We start from the raw sequence: 15,870 nt of genomic DNA, 5'->3' as shown, positions 1-15,870 counted from the left end.
CGGCTAGAGCGTCCGGGGCGGGAGGGAGGGAGGGAGCCAGGAGTTCTTCGCTAGGTGTGCGTGCGGCTCTCTGAGGCTCGGGAGGTTGTTCTGTGTCTGTCTTGGCCGTTCTCTTCTCACCGGTGCGGAGGACTTCAGGGTTTTCGGCCACTTCCCCAGTCCCTTTACATTGCTGGTTAGGAGCGCCACCTTTGAGAAAGGGCGCCCATCCATCCCGGCGGTGAGGCCGGGGAGTCCAGGGATCTCCGTGGTCTTTGCTAACGGGATTGGAGGCAGTAATTTTTGCAGCAGCAAGTTTCAGATTTAAGCCCCTTGGTGATATTGTGATACTTTGAATCCTCCCTATGTGCTAGGAACTAACTCAGGAGTATTGGATGTGGCAGTGAATAAATCAGACGAAAATCCCAGCTCTAAGGGGGCTTGCATTTTAATGAAATTTGAGAAGACTGGAATGCAAATGGGTATAAATCAGAAAGTATTTTTTGTATGTGTTAGAAGAAGCCAAGGGGAATAAAAAAGACAAACTTTTTTTTGCGGGGGGGAGTCCTCGTAAAATGTGCAGGGATGTTGATGTTTATGGTCGCAAGGTGGACCGCATAAAAATTATGAATGCAGTTAGGAATTTAGGGTTAGTGAATTTGTGCTCTTGCTCTGAGATATAGTATTTCTCTCTCTCTCTCTCTTTTTTCAGGGGAAGACCAAAGACTAGTTTGTAGGAAAAGCAAATAGAAGCCATGTTTCGAAGACCTGTATTACAGGTAATCACTTTTCCATATTAGTGTTGAGATGCGTTATTATCAACCGTAGTGATCAGATTTCTTCAGGCTTTGACTGCAGAGGCAAAAGACCTTTGAGCCCACCTACTTTTATGTGTACTCATTTGGTAGGGAGGATTTACGACAGATTTTACTTGTGTAAATGATGTTCACTAAAACAAAACAAAAATTTTCTAGCTTGCGTGTATAATGGGAGTCATAATTTTTTAAAACATGTTACTTGCATTTAGATCAGTTAGCATTTAATGTCTTTAGTGATCTAAAGACTATGAGAATCATTTCCAGCAGTTTTCTATGAGACACGTGGTTCCATTTTGACCAGCCCCCTCCTCTGTGGTCAACCTTCCATCCCCCATCTCCCTGTACTGAAGAGTGCAGCTGAAGTCCTCACGTCACCACAAATGTACTATGTCCTGAATTCCTTCTCACTCCCACCAGTCTAACTCCTTATTTCTCCAGACACTAGCCAGCCTTCAGCCAGCCTAGACTACCCATTTTCCTCACTTACATTTGGGCACGAAGTTTGTAGGTTCTTCTTCATAACACCTCTCTCACTCTTCATCCTTTTAAGACTGATGAAGAATCAATTCCTCTCTGAAACCTGTTCTCATCTCCCCCAGTGTGCTGTAGAATTGACCCTGTATTCTTGGATCCCCACTTTAACCTATACATAGTTTTAGCCTTTCTTAGTGTATGTGTGTTGAAATGTGGAACGTAGAAGAGTTACTGCTGTCTTAATACTACAGTGTTAAGATATATAAAAGAGAAGTTTAATTTTATTTTTTATTTTTTTATTTTATTTTATTTTTAAAGATTTTATTTATTTGACAGAGAGAGACGCAGTGAGAGAGGGAACACAAGCAGGGGGAGTGGGAGAGGGAGAAGCAGGCTTCCCGCCAAGCAGGGAGCCCGATGGGGGCTCGATCCCAGAACCCTGGGATCACGACCTGAGCCGAAGGCAGACGCTTAACGACTGAGCCACCCAGGCGCCCCAAGAGAAGTTTAATTTTAAAAGTTATCCCAGTTAAAATCTTTCCCTATTTCTGCTTTTCTAGTGGGTCTTAATTTTTGTGTTTCCCAAATGAGACCTATTATTCTGAGACTTGTGAGCTCTGGCTCTTCTGAGTACTTCAGTTAGTACCTTTCTAGAAGCGTGATACCAGTACTAGTTTGTCTGAGTCTCTACTGTGTGGTTACTCCATCTTTGTTTCTTAACCACTCTGTGTCCCAAAACGTAGTGATAGGATTCCATAGTCAGCACTAGCCCAGGAACGGGTATTCATTTGGTTGGTGGACATCTGCTTTTCAGAGAAACAGTGCTACCACTCGACACATGCTTCTCTGATGTAGTGAGTAGCTCTCTGAATGCTGAAACCAGCGACATGCCCAGGGCTGTGCGCTCCTCTCATGGCAGGAGCCCTTGAACAGAATGTCTTCAAGGAGACAGCAGAGGGCAGTGGGAAGAGTGGCAGCCTTGGTGTCAGATGGCCCTGGGTTCTAGGCACGACTTGCCAGTTATTTCTTGTAGGATTTTGGGCAGGGTACTTAATCTCTCTAAACTGTTTTTTTTTTTGGTCTCTAAAGTAGGGATAATTTTACATAGTTGATCGATTTATTGCAAGGACTAATTTGTAAGAGGTAAAGCACTTAGCTGGTATTCAGTAGTGATGGCTGTTACATCATTGCTGCTGTTTTGTGTCAGTTACTACCTTCCTCTGACAGACTGACTTGAATAGTCCTATTTTTGTACTTTATCAGAGACTCCCATTTGTCTGTCTAGACTTTTTCCTTTGGTCTATCTAAAGCATGAATTTTTCCAACATACATTTGACTTTACCATTTGTGTGCGGCCATGGAAGCATCATAATCAGGAAGGTTGCCACGGAAAAGAAACAGGAGGGGATTCTAAATCAACTTTCCTGGGCTTGCCGTCTAGGACTTGGTACCCTTGGGCTTCTGGAATAGTCGGCCCTCAAGGCCCTCAGGCATTTGCGTGGTCCTCCTGGTGCTGTGAGGGGGGAACACGTGACGTGCATTGCTTGTCCTCTGGGGATGTGTGCACAGGAGCTGCTGACCCGATGGGGACCGAGTGTGAGCAGGTCTTCTGTTTGCGTTTACCTTTCCTCCCAAGTTAAAGCCATTTTACTCATTTGTTCCACTTTAGGTATTTCACCAGTTTGTAAGACGTGAGTCTGAAATAGCTAGCAGCTTGGTTCTTGAAAGATGTAAGTAGTAGTTAATTCCCTATTTTAAAGTATGTTATTTATAGCAACGTACAGAAATTTTTTTTTTTTTTTTTAGATTTTTTATTTATTTATTTGACAGAGAATGACACGGTGAGAGAGGGAACGCAAGCAGGGGGAGTGGGAGAGGAGAAGCAGGCTCCCCGCCGAGCAGGGAGCCCGATGCAGGGCTCGATCCCAGGACCCTGGGATCATGACCTGAGCCGAAGGCAGACGCTTAACCATCTGAGCCACTCAGGCGCCCAGCTAATTCCCTATTTTAAAGTGTTATTTATAGCAACGTACAGAAATTTTTTTTTTTTTTTAGATTATTTATTTATTTATTTATTTGACAGAGAATGACACAGTGAGAGAGGGAACGCAAGCAGGGGGAGTGGGAGAGGGAGAAGCAGGCTTCCCGCGGAGCAAGGAGCCCGATGCGGGGCTCGATCCCAGGACCCTGGGATCATGACCTGAGCCGAAGGCAGATGCTCAACCGACTGAGCCACCCAGGTGCCCCAACGTACAGAAATTTTTAAATGTGTTGTAGAAGAGGTGCACTAATTGGGTTATAATCTGTTAATCCTCAGGCCCTTGGCTCATGTTTGCATCTCTGCTCTTGGCCTTGCCCCGTCAGGCTGCAGGGGCCTTGTAGGATTTCCTTGAGTCCTGTTTGGTTATCTCAGTCTTCCAAGGTCACGTGCCATTTGGCTGAGGGAGTGAAAGTTTGTGCAAGCTATTCTTTCACAGAAATATTCACTCATAAAGATTTTCAGATCTCAGATTTATTCTTTTAATCATACAGTTTTTTTTAAAAAAAGGTATTTTAATAAAGAATTTAAGATAAAGAGCTTAATGTTTGTTTTGTGGGATACTTTCTCTAAGAATATTTTCTCCCTTCTTGCCAACCCTTCTTTTCCCTCCCAGCCTCCCTTTATTTGCCCCAACTTAGCTTGGATCTTTTAGAACTTGGGTTTTGTTTAATGCTGAGATCGAGGTTGAAGTAGTATTTGTAGCTGTTCCCCTTCTGGACCTTTATCTGAATCTCATTTTATTTCCACACTGTGTTTCAGCTCTGAACCGTGTGCAGCTGCTTGGGCGAGTGGGTCAGGACCCCGTCATGAGACAGGTGGAAGGGAAAAACCCAGTCACGATATTTTCTCTAGCGACAAATGAGATGTGGCGGTCTGGGGAGAGTGAAGCCTACCAGATGGGTGAGTATAAAAGACTAGGGTTTTCATTGTATCAGCAATAAAGAGACAATATTTATTCTCAGTTAGTTGATTAAAGATGAGCTACTTTTAGAAAGAATCTTTCTTCTCTAATTCTGTTCCTTTCTTTCAGAAATTGTGACATTGGTTTTGCTGGGCATGTTGTCTTTTGGCGTTTGTTTTGTGTGCTGGCATTTATAACCATGTTTCCTATTCTTGTGATTTAGGTGATGTCAGTCAAAAGACAACATGGCACAGAATATCAGTATTCCGCCCAGGCCTCAGAGATGTGGCATATCAGTATGTGAAAAAGGGGTAAGTTGAGGAAGGAAGGATCTTATAGATTGGTTTAAAAAACTGGTCAGAGGTGTTTTCAGGGAATGCCTAACTCCTTTACCCTAATTACTCTGTTAACTGGAGATATTTATTCAGAGCTTAGTACTATATGCATGGCATGTGGCCACGTGTGAGTAATTCAGAGGTATGTAAAACATGGTTTAGCTTTCTAAGAACTTACAGTTTAGGGCAAATAAGGGGTGTACATAAATAGAAGCAGACGAGGCAAGAGAGAAGGCAGAGTGTACTGAGTGCCGTGTGAGCATGTGCAACACATGCTTTTAGGAGTTCCCATGTCGCCTCTTGGCATCTACTTAGAGTCCTTAGTATAGGACCTAGAGTGTCTGAAGCCTGACACAGTGAGGTATGGCAGTGTTCACAGCAGTTATGTTACGTTTGATAATTTTATGTCGGCTTAGTAGTTCCCTTTTGGGATGCTTGGATTGATTATAAATAAAAATTGTCTTTTCCAAACCCATAAAAGGACAAAAGGGTGTGTTGAACAGCATTTGTATTCATAGTTAATATATTTATAAATGTACTTGTTTTATAGAAATAAAGTATATTTCCTGAAAAATAATTTCAGGAATAACTAAAATTTGTTTCTTTTTAATAACTTCATGCCTTTTTTTATATATACTTCCGTAGTCCTGTATGTATGTATGAATTTGTGCATTTACACACACCTATAAATACAGGAAATTTCAAGAAAAATATCTGTATGCAATGTCACCCACTGATTGATGAATTTGTGTGTATTCCCTTGGGCCTACAATCATTTTACCAGTTTTGTCTACTTTCTATATTATGCTATTTTGGTGATGGTAGACTCTAAAAATCGATGGTCAGCATGTATTTTCTACCCTTTAAAATCAGCTATGGTTGTCTTGTGGTTCAGCCTTCTAAATAGTGCAGAAGTGGTCGTAGTAATTAACTCTAAGTGAAATACTAAGCTGAAAACCTCCATTTTGAATTTTAATAATTTAAGTCCCTTGAGAATAAGTTCATGAACCTGACTATGGGAAGGAATTTGAACAATAAGTGAAAATCAGCAAATCTGTTAGGGAGTCCAGAATCAAAGGTGGGGGAAAATGACACTTTGGAAATCAGTCCTAGAGATTGGAAGGATGCCACTGTGTTGCTCTTCCATTTCATGGTCTTAAAGTCACTTGTTTTTTTTTTTTTAAACTTTCATGAGGACTGCTGTCAGCTCAAGGCTGAGAATATTGTCCTTTTTCCCTGGGTGTGTCAGGTCTGTGTGGACATTCTGTGTCAGTACCCTTAATACTCCTGGTGTTGAACTTTGAGATGCGGTAGCAAAAAGGAGGTTATGCGATGATTCTGTGTTTCATCCTTAGTATGTACTTGTTACTGCCTCTCACCTGACTCTCTCTGTGAAACAGATGAGACTCTCCAGACTGAAAACTGTAAATTTTACATTTATCAGGTCCCGAATTTATGTAGAAGGGAAAGTAGACTATGGTGAATACACAGATAAAAATAACGTGAGGCGGCAAGCGACAACAATCATAGCTGGTAAGAAGCTTGTGATAATATCTATTCCCCCCGCCCCCTTCCCCTTTTTAAAGGCTTGGCTTGTTGTAAGTAACTTGAACAGGGGCTTTGAGTACTGATGGCTGAGATTGTCAGGCAGCTCACCCTGAGAATTGTGAGTCTGTTTGTGGGTTTGCTACGAGTGTGTACTTCTGATCCTTCAGAAGTTGTCTCTGTTTGATTCCAGTAACTTTTGAGTAGAGCGTCTGTGTCAGTACTTAACTGAAGTGAGAAAAACTTTAATGTCTTTGAGGACATGGTCTAAACAGGGAGAGGCCTATGCCAAGATAGAGTTGCCCTACTGTGAGTGGCATTAGACATTTGTGCAGGTTTATTCACAGCCTGCCTGGTCCTTTACATGATGATTTTAAGTTCCTGTTGTTTTCCTTAGACAAAATGCGAAACAACATAGGAAACATGGACACGAAAGCTTAAAGGTCAAGAAGATACCTCCCAGAGCAGAGTTTTCAAACTTTTTTGAAAATTCTACAAGAATTTTGAAACAAATGTAGCCCTTTGGACATGTTTAAGTTGACATGAAAATATTTTTCAATATGAAATTGTTACTCTGAATTGTATTAATGGATATAAATACCATAGCAATTTGATACCGATCGTCCTTGAAAAAAACACATGAACAAGCTCTTCAACATTTGGAAATTTTATGTTATTTCTTTTTCTCTGAGCTTGTTTTTCCATTTTCTCCTAAGAAATGTATCTTAATAAATATTGTATAGTTAAGAATGTTTTATTATTCATCCTATTATGTTCATAACAAAAACACGTACATAAATAGAAATTTAAAAATATTTTTAAAAATTCTGTGATATTAAGACTATAAATATTACATTTCTTCTTGATTGGATTATCATTGTGTTGTTTTTAGAACATAAAGTACCAAAGCAATTTTAATATATAAATTTGAAAACTGAAATTTTATTGGAAGTGCATCTTTTAATGAGAGAGATGACCATTTTTTACCTCTTCAATAAATTGTTAAAATAAGACCCATTGTTAAACATTAATTCTATTCTTTTATTAGTTTTTATGGTTATAAACACTGAGAAACCTTTTGTATAAGTAAGTACATAGAAATGAAAGAAAGTAATGTGTCAGTGTTTATGCACTTCTGAGATATGCCAAAATTGGATATCCTTTAAAAATTAATTTTTTTAATTATCGAAAATGTCAAACATACACAAACATAGAAAAGTGGAAAAAAAATCTTTTGTCATTTAGCTTCGACAATTATCAACTGATGGCCAATATTATTTCTCCTATTTCTCCAGCCCACTTTTCCTCCACTTGGATTATTTTCTAGTGAATTCCAGACATTATATTATTTCATCCATAAATATTTTCAGTAGGTATTTCTGAAAGATAAGGATTCCTATTTAAAGCATAACTATAGTGCTATTATCATATATAGTATTAAGAAATTATTAATTTTTTTTTTACCATACATCACAATGTTTAAATTTCTTTGATTGCTTCATAAATACAAGTCCATAGGTTATCTTACATGGTTTATATGTATCTTAAGTGTCTTTCTTAATTTCTTTTAAATAACAGAAATTTATTTTCTCACAATTTTGGAGGCTAGACCTCTGAGAACTTAAGTCTCTTAATTGACAGATTTTCCTTTTACTTTTCTTTTTGACCTTGCTCCAGAGTCCATGTCTTAACCACTGTACCATATTGATAAATTATAATTTGTTATAAATAATAAATAATATATTTTCTTACTGGTTTCTTTGAGGTATATTGACCTTGAAAACCAGCATAGTTATCTTTCTACCCTCATTATCAGGCCTTAGATGAGGTCCTGTCTGACCATTTTGATTTCATAATTCTTGGGTGTCTTGATAGTATTTCATTTCTGCGAGCTCTTCTTCCTTAGGCCATGTCTCCAGAGATATCTACCTGTTTAAAAATTTTTTTGTAGACCTCTACAGGGCATAGAACTACACCTATGATTTCATCAGTGGAAAGTCAAATTTTCTAATAAAAATTTAGCATTTCTAAATCTTTATCAATTATGTATTTATAAAGCATTTAACACTTTCCTATTCCACTATAAACCAAAAGTGTGGGCAAACTTTGGATTGTATGAATTGTTCTGAACCAAGCCAACCACTAAATAGAAATAGTTCAGATCATCTGTCACTTTCTTTTCTTCTTGTCACTAGTATTCACAGCATGGGTGAGTTAATTGTGAACAATTAATAGATTTATGGCCAGTAGTAAAAATGAATAGATTTTTAGTGACATTTGAATTGAAAGAAATAGTTCCTTTTTTTTTCTTCAATTAACCAACATATAGTACATCATTAGTTTTTGATGTAGTGTTCAATGATTCATTAGTTGCATATAACACCCAGTGCTCAGAAATAGAATTTAAATTTGGTTGCTTGGTGGTTTTTTTTCTCCTAGGGATCCATGTCTTTAACATAAAAGTAACCACCAGTGGATGGCACTCTTGCCTTTTTACACTGTGGTGTCAAGTTGTAATAATCTCTTCTGCAATAACCATTCTGTATCAGAATATTCTGTTTTTAGAAGACTGTAGTCGTAAATATTGTAATAACCACTTCTTGAATAATTCTAAAGTTACAAGAATCTGGATTTTTTTCAAGCTGTACAGGAAATACTACTTCTTTTCCTTTGCTCGTCCTAAACTAACTCCACCTGGGACAACATTTTAAGTGCAGTGTCTGATGTTCTTGTGTGAAAATGCTCTCTCTGTAATATTGATTAGTAAAAATTTTCCCAAGAATGAGTATATAAAAGTCAATGTGTTTTAAAATGTAAAAATAGAATGTCCTCTGTGTGAGTGTGACAGCCTACTTAAAGACATCAGTCTGTCTGTGCTCACAGGGCCGTATGTTGGACCCCATCCTTTCTCCACACCTCCAGTGTGTGAAATGTTATGCCTGGACCCTCTCCTGTGTGAGGACATGCTGCCTGGTTTCATGGCATCTGAGCATTGCCGGCATTGCAATTTGTGACTAGTTCTTTTGTAGGAAGTTACTGCTGAGCAGTTATAATTGTCTTCAGGAAAGACAAGAAATACACACTTCTTCTCACAAGGTCTGAATTGTTGTCACGTAGCTGAAGCCCAACCTCTAGCTCCTTTGGTGCCTCTTCTGTGCCTCTCATGAACATAGCAGGAGTTATTTCACATTTTGGGAATTTTTCTAAAATCTTGTTAGATAATAGCACTAAAGTGTGTATTATAGGGGAACAATTAAATGAGAAAGAGTTCTGAAAATAATATTTATGATTTGGTTTCTTTACAGATAACATTATATTTCTGAGTGACCAGACCAAAGAGAAGGTGTAGAATGGACGATTCTCCTTTGGCCATTGTTTGGTACAGTCTCATTTCCAAATCATGTATAGTCTTTATAGTTCCTAAGGACAAGAATTAAAATATTCTTTTATATAAAATGAGTGATAAGACTTCTCCTGACTCTTACTCCTCCTCCCCTTTTTGTCTCATAGACCTTTGTAGCTAATTGTTTATTCTTTTAAGGATGGTTTCTGTGTACAAGTGTGCAAAATAGTGAACTGTCAGGTTTGTCTGTGTTAGGGCAAAGGGACAAGTGTCCTTTGGGATGCCCCCTTGTTTTCTGTGCACACTTTTATAGTATTGATTCAGCCACTGAGTATTTGTTGAGCTTCACTATGTGCCAGGCATATTTATCCCGTGGTTGTGAAAAATTATTTTCTTACCGTTTGCTCTATAAACTAGATGGCAAGGACTGTATCTTCTCTGTTTACCTGCACCTTAACCAGTGCTTGGCACAGAATAGATACTCGATAAATGGTGACAGATGAATGATCCCAATGGGATATTAAGCTTTAGCCCAAACTGGAAGGGGTTGCTGAACAGTGGTTGGTATCTACCCTAAACAGCTTCAAGACTAACCTACCTTCCTCACCTCTTCTGTTTTTGGACAAATTTCACTAGCAGCATTTATGAAATGGATTTTATCAGCAGTAAAAACCTAAAATAATAAGGAGGGGTGAAATAGTTCATCTCCAGGTGATGCCACAGGAACTCTGGTTCCACTATTTTCTCTTTCTAAGCCCAATTCGCTATCCTTTTTGTCTCATCCAGAACTTGGGGGAGTCCCCTAAACAACCTTTGATATTGCCTCCCTAGGTTAGAGCCTCAGGTGTGACATTTTCCTTTAATTTTCCACATGGTCCCTTGATGCACGTAGACAGATCATTGTGTATACAGTTACTTTCATGATAAGATTCTGGAAATTACAGAGTTCTAGTAATTTCCTAATAAATATTACATAAAATAAACTCAGGTTTTCAGTGCGTCTTGTACTGTCTAAGTCTGCATCAGACCTGCGTGGGTCTGCCTGCTGGTTGGCTGCAGTTGTTCAGAGTTGGCTGCTGCTGAGCCCGGTGTCTGGGTCCGATGATAGAAGTCCTCACTCTGTCTAGGCCACTGGGCTCCAGCTTTGCCTCCAGCCCAGCCTGTCGGTGCGTGCCCCAGACCGCATGTCTTGTCCTCTCCACCTGAGAGCTGGATGGTCGGTCTCGGGTTCGCACTTCACGTGCTGCACTACGGACCCCACAGAGCAGCATTTTGTACTTACATACAGTTTGCTCAAGGAAAGATGGAGCTCCTTAGCTTTACTCTCTTCCTGCCCAGAATTGTAGAAGAGTGATTGCCAGTCCCTTCTATTGGCCATCTTTTTTTCCTGCTGCTGGGACCATTAATCAGTACGTTAACTATGCTCCCTGAGGTTATACGTTCAAACTGTCTATGACGTAGTCTTCACTCCTTCGTGCCACATTCCTTAAGCAAAATATAATGTAGATAAAACTGATCTTTGGGCCACTCTTTCTTGGCACAGCTACTTATGTACTCCTTAAAGGTTGTGAGAAGTGATGCAGATTAGTATTCCTGTTTAAATAGTGTGTTTTGGGAAGGTAATATGGTGAACAAAACAGTTTAATGACCAGCCCAAAGCAGCTGTGAGTCTAGGGCGCAGGGGCAGGAAGGTGGGCCCTGCAGGATCCGTGCGAGCCGAAGGCTTCTGCACACTCCCGCTGGAGCTTACTTGAAGGGCTCTGAGGTTGGGCAGCAGAGCTTTCAGAGTCACCTCTTCAGTGCAGAGGCCTCAGCATGTGCGTGATGCTGCAGACCCGAGGTCCACAACCGGGCAGGCTGCCTGAGCCCAAACTCTTCCACCTGGGAATCCCCCTGTGCTGAGAAACTATGTACCTCACCCAAGCTGGTCTTGGAGTACGTGTGTGGAATTTGGTAGTGGGAATAGTCAGTAGGGGTCTCCTAGGCCACTTTTTGTGTCTTGCATTCCCTTTTTCATGTTGTTACGGTGTCAGGGAATATACCTATGGAAAACTGTCCTTTGACTTTGATTTTGGGATTCTGTGTTAGTTGGAAAGATGAGTATGATAGAAGCATAGGAGAAAAAGTTTCAAACAGCATGTGTGGTATTACCCCATTTTTGAAAAAGAAGTAATTGATAAAAAGTATAGGTTTAGAAAAGTCCGGGAGGAGAAACATCAAAAGGTTGTGCTGATCTCTGGCTGGGGGGATTATGTGTGATTTTCCTTATTTTTTGCACTTTTATATATTCTATTTTTTTTCTTAGCATTGAACATCTATTATTTTTATAATAAGAAAAAAGAAATGAAACTTTTCACTTTGGGGAAAAGGTCTTTCCATTATTTCCAAGCCAGGCTTGCACTTCTGATTGACCGTCAGTTAGTACTGCTTCTTGCGCTAGAGGTGAACAAGATAATCTCTCATGTATTTACCCCCATCTTCTGCATCTTAGTATTATATGCTTAGATACTTCATTCACCTTTTTTCCCTTCTTTTTCTTTTGTTTTTCTCTTAATACATGTATGTAACCCAGAATGACTGACCTTAAAGACCAACACATATGAGATCCACTGTTTGCTGCCAGTACAATTCTCAAGGAGTCATTCATTTCTTAAAAATTACTGGGCAGTGAATCCAAAGACATCCCAAAACACAAAGATGTGTTTTGTGGCTGTTTTGGGGATTGTTTGTCGTTGCCAACTGGGTTACAGCCCAACCTCTGCAACTCAGAAAAAATTACTGGTAGTTTCTCTGTGTTCCCAAAAGAGACTCATGCAGTTTTTGAAGGCAGGGTTGTCTTTTCCTCAGACTACCCGTTTGTCCCCATCCAGCTTAGCCTAGCACAGTGGTGTTCTAGGGCTTTCTAAATGTCGTTTAGTTGGATTGCACTGAAACACTGACATGAAAATGAGGGCAGAATCACTTATTTTTTTGTCAGGGTTTGTATTATATGTTGTGAAGCTTGGTGGGGGTAACAGCAAGCAAATCATTGTAGAAAAGTTCATGAGTTATAGAGAAATCTCTTACAGGGTAATAATTACCATATTAATGCCTGACATTTATTGTGTACTTACCAGGTGCCAGGACCTGAGCTCAGTGCTTTTTATCGTTGTCTCATTTAACTGTTACCCTAAGAAAGTGGTATTATCCTGATTTTACAGGTGAGGAAACGTGAAACTGAGAGGTTAAGTAACATGTCAGAGTCATGCAGCCTATGAGGCACACCTAGAGTGGGAGTTTAGGTATGTGAAGTTCGCATTTTGCTTTCTGCCTACTCTCTGCTTCCTGCTGCCTCGCACTTCCATTGGTCCTGCTATCCCGAACCCTCCATGGCTAACTTCTGACCATCCGGGGTGCATCGAAGTCACACTGGGAGTTGCAGTACATAGTAGGTTTTGGTTGGGATAGAATTAGGAGTGAGGGGGAAATACCTCTACCTCTTTATTATTTCTCATTCTCAGTCTGATGACCCTCCAGGAAAATAAGTCGCAGTTAATCTCTGTACCAAGTTATCTTTACATATTCCCCTTGCTTCCTTGTTACCAAGCAGTGTTTCTTTACTGGTTAGAATAGGTTCACAGTGTCTGCTCCTCTCCTTGTTTCCTCCAATTGTTTCCTTCCTACTGAGGGTTGAAATTGTCAGCAAGATTGCTCAGAAGTTTGACAGGCTCCCTTCTCAGAGGATGAGGCTCTGGCGGGTGTCAGCGGCGCTGCAGTCTTCTCACTACTGTGTTTGCTTCTGTGCTGTTCCCACAGTCTGTGCTAGGATGGTGTGTAGCTTGTTAGGCTGTCCAAATCACGCAGCCAAAGTAATGACATTTCGCCTTTTGTCTCTTTATTCTTCATCCGTTTGCCTCTGCCATGCTTTGGGACCTTGGGGTGTTGTTTACCCGTACACATGTACACTGCAACATTTTTTAGCTTTCCTGCTGCACCTGCTGTTTGGAAGAAAGGTGGCCTATCGTGATAGTTCAGTTAAGGCTGTGTAGTCAGACAGCTTGGATCTGCTGCACTTACCAGCTGAGGGGCCTCTGCTCCGTTTCTTAACTTTCCCTGCCGTGGGTTTTTTTGTCGTTTTGTTTTTCTGTGAATAAAACAGGGAAAATAGTAGTCCTACATTATAAGCCTGCTGTGAGGAATAAATAATGCATATAATTTACTTAGCACATATTAACTGAATCAAGTGCTCATACACACTGGCCGTTATTACTCCTGTAGTTATTTTAAACAAGGCATATCTCTTTTGGTCCGCATGCCCATCTCCCCAAGTCTCATAGGATACTTACTAACTTTAGATTAGGTTGTTGTACTTGGCCTTTGTTGTTGTTGTTGTTAGTGTCCATGGGTTACTGAGAACATAGTCCGCGTTGTGTTTTTTTGTTTGCTTTTTTTTTTTTTTTTGCTTTTAATCTTCCATGGCTATTTAAGGTTAATCTGGGCATCTTTTTAAACTCAAAAGTCAGTTGGGCATCTACTTTGTACCATGCGTGCATGCAGGCCTAAAATAGGGATAAACAGAACAGCACTCCTGCATTGAAGGAGCTCACAATCTAGGATGATGGGGGCTGGGTGGGGAGGACAGAAGCAGGAGCCCATGTACAAAGTGTGCTACGGTGTGAGGAGCACTCTAGTAATGGTAGAAATAAAGTCCTGTGGGCACAGATGAGAATAGTTAGGTTAGTTTTCAGCAGGGGCAACAGCATGAACGAAGGTCCAGAAACATAAAAGCATATGGATCAGTGAAAGATAAAACATGAAAAAAGGGGTTGGGGCTGGATCATAAAAGGCCTTGAAAGCTTACAGAGGACTTCGGCAGTGGGGAGCCACATATTTTAAAATGGATGTATCAGAACTGTGCTTTAGAAAGAATGGAAAGACCTGTGAAGGGCTAGAAGGGGGGAAGCCTGCAGGCAGTTAGGAAGCAGCTGAAGGAGCCTAGAAAGGTTAGCAGAGTGGGGATTGTAGGTGACACGAGAGAATGTGGTCTTCCTGTTTCGTTCACTGTGCAACAGTTATGTGCCAGGTCCCGTTATGGGCTCCGGGTAAGGGATACAGAGTAGAAGAAGAACACATAGCTCCTGCCCAGGGTGCGCTGGGGACCGAGTCGGTGCTGGTGGTAAGAGAAAAGGCCATTACGAGAGAATTCTGAAGCTGCTTGGGCAGCTGTGTGGATATTTTGTTTCTGAGACTAAGGAACGTGAATGTGGGAGCCGATTTGAGAAGAGGATAGATCAGGAGTAATTTTGAACATAGTTTAATCATAGATTTTCTAGCTTATATTTGATATTAATGAGTGGAGCTCAGAAGAGAAGTCAAGACAAGAGTGACTTTTTTTTTTTCTTCTGCCAAACACTTTGGAAGCACATTTTGTGAAGAACATAACAAATGTTGTCAGGATTCCGGCTTTCTGTTATGGAAAACCATATTACGGGGAAGATTTCCAGTTGCTTACTTGTTTTACAAGGTAGCAGGGATTTGTATTAATCAGGTGTGGCAAGATGATAGACATGAAGACAACTGTCATGAAAGAAGAGTTTATTATTATAGTTCTCAAGAGGAGTTCTCATGCCACCATTAGAACCACATGTAGGAGCACCAGGGTAGGCCAGAAGGCAGAAGGAATGAGAGGAAAATGTTCAACAGAGCTTTTATTGTGGTTTTTGTGGGACAGAATAATTTTTACCAGGCTTTGGGCAATAGGGGTGGTCCCTAGTTGTCAGGTACCTGGGGATTTTGGGCAGAGGAATAGTGTTCCGGACTGCAGGAGCCTGATAAAAGGAGGCTAATGGTGGGTGTGGAATCAGGATTGGTTGGTTTGTGTGTTAAAGACATGTTCATGGGCAAGTGTTTACTATTTCTAGGAATTAGGTAATGTTGGGAAGGGGTTTAGTTCTTCCCAGGGTCTGCCAGGCCCCAAGATGTCAAGCATCAAAAAATACGGAAACATGATTAATTCACCAATATCCATTTTCCTTTCTACTGAACCCATTAATTTACAGAGTCCATATTTAATTAGGGGTGACAGTGTGCACAGCTGAAATACTGCATTTCTATTCTCCTTTGCAGTTAACAGTTGCTAAGGGGGTGTAAGCAGAAGTCATTTGGTGGTGCTTCCAGGAAAGCTCCTTAAATGATTAACTCTGTTGGGAGGCTCATCCTTTGTGCTTCTCCAGACCCTCACCTGGCTTTTTCTTGTCTGAAATGTGGACATGATGGCTAAATCTCCAGCAGCCATCTTGGACCATGAGACGATCTTCAGGATGGAAGACAGAAGAAGCTGGGATCTGCGATGACCATGTGGAACCACCATACCAGTCCTGGACGGTGTACCTCTGGATTTCTTTGGGAGACACAAATAAATCTCTACCTTGTTTAAACCACTTATTTGTGCTTTG

At 40.5% G+C, this 15,870-nt stretch overlaps 1 protein-coding gene across 4 annotated transcripts; it reads left to right on the top strand.

The window, feature by feature from the left end:
* Positions 1–26: 26 nt before the first annotated feature.
* On the top strand, positions 27–15,870 carry SSBP1 (single stranded DNA binding protein 1). Of its 4 annotated transcripts, none has more exons than XM_032401431.1 (8): positions 27–122; positions 692–758; positions 2,941–3,001; positions 4,072–4,212; positions 4,437–4,524; positions 5,993–6,081; positions 9,399–9,472; positions 15,707–15,870. In XM_032401431.1, exons 2-7 carry the CDS (start codon positions 735–737, stop codon positions 9,440–9,442), a joined length of 447 nt encoding a protein of 148 aa, XP_032257322.1. In that variant the 5' UTR covers positions 27–122; positions 692–734; the 3' UTR covers positions 9,443–9,472; positions 15,707–15,870. The 4 variants fall into 4 exon arrangements, with proteins under 4 accessions (XP_032257322.1, XP_032257321.1, XP_032257323.1 ...); XM_032401430.1 differs by having other exon boundaries at positions 15,704–15,869; XM_032401432.1 differs by lacking the exon at positions 15,707–15,870 and adding an exon at positions 15,542–15,685.

The sequence above is a fragment of the Phoca vitulina genome, unplaced genomic scaffold, assembly GCF_004348235.1.
Source record: "Phoca vitulina isolate PV1807 unplaced genomic scaffold, GSC_HSeal_1.0 scaffold4, whole genome shotgun sequence".
NCBI classification, from domain to species: domain Eukaryota; kingdom Metazoa; phylum Chordata; class Mammalia; order Carnivora; family Phocidae; genus Phoca; species Phoca vitulina.
Note: the sequence above shows the minus strand (reverse complement) of the source record. Positions and strands in the feature narration are given on the sequence as shown.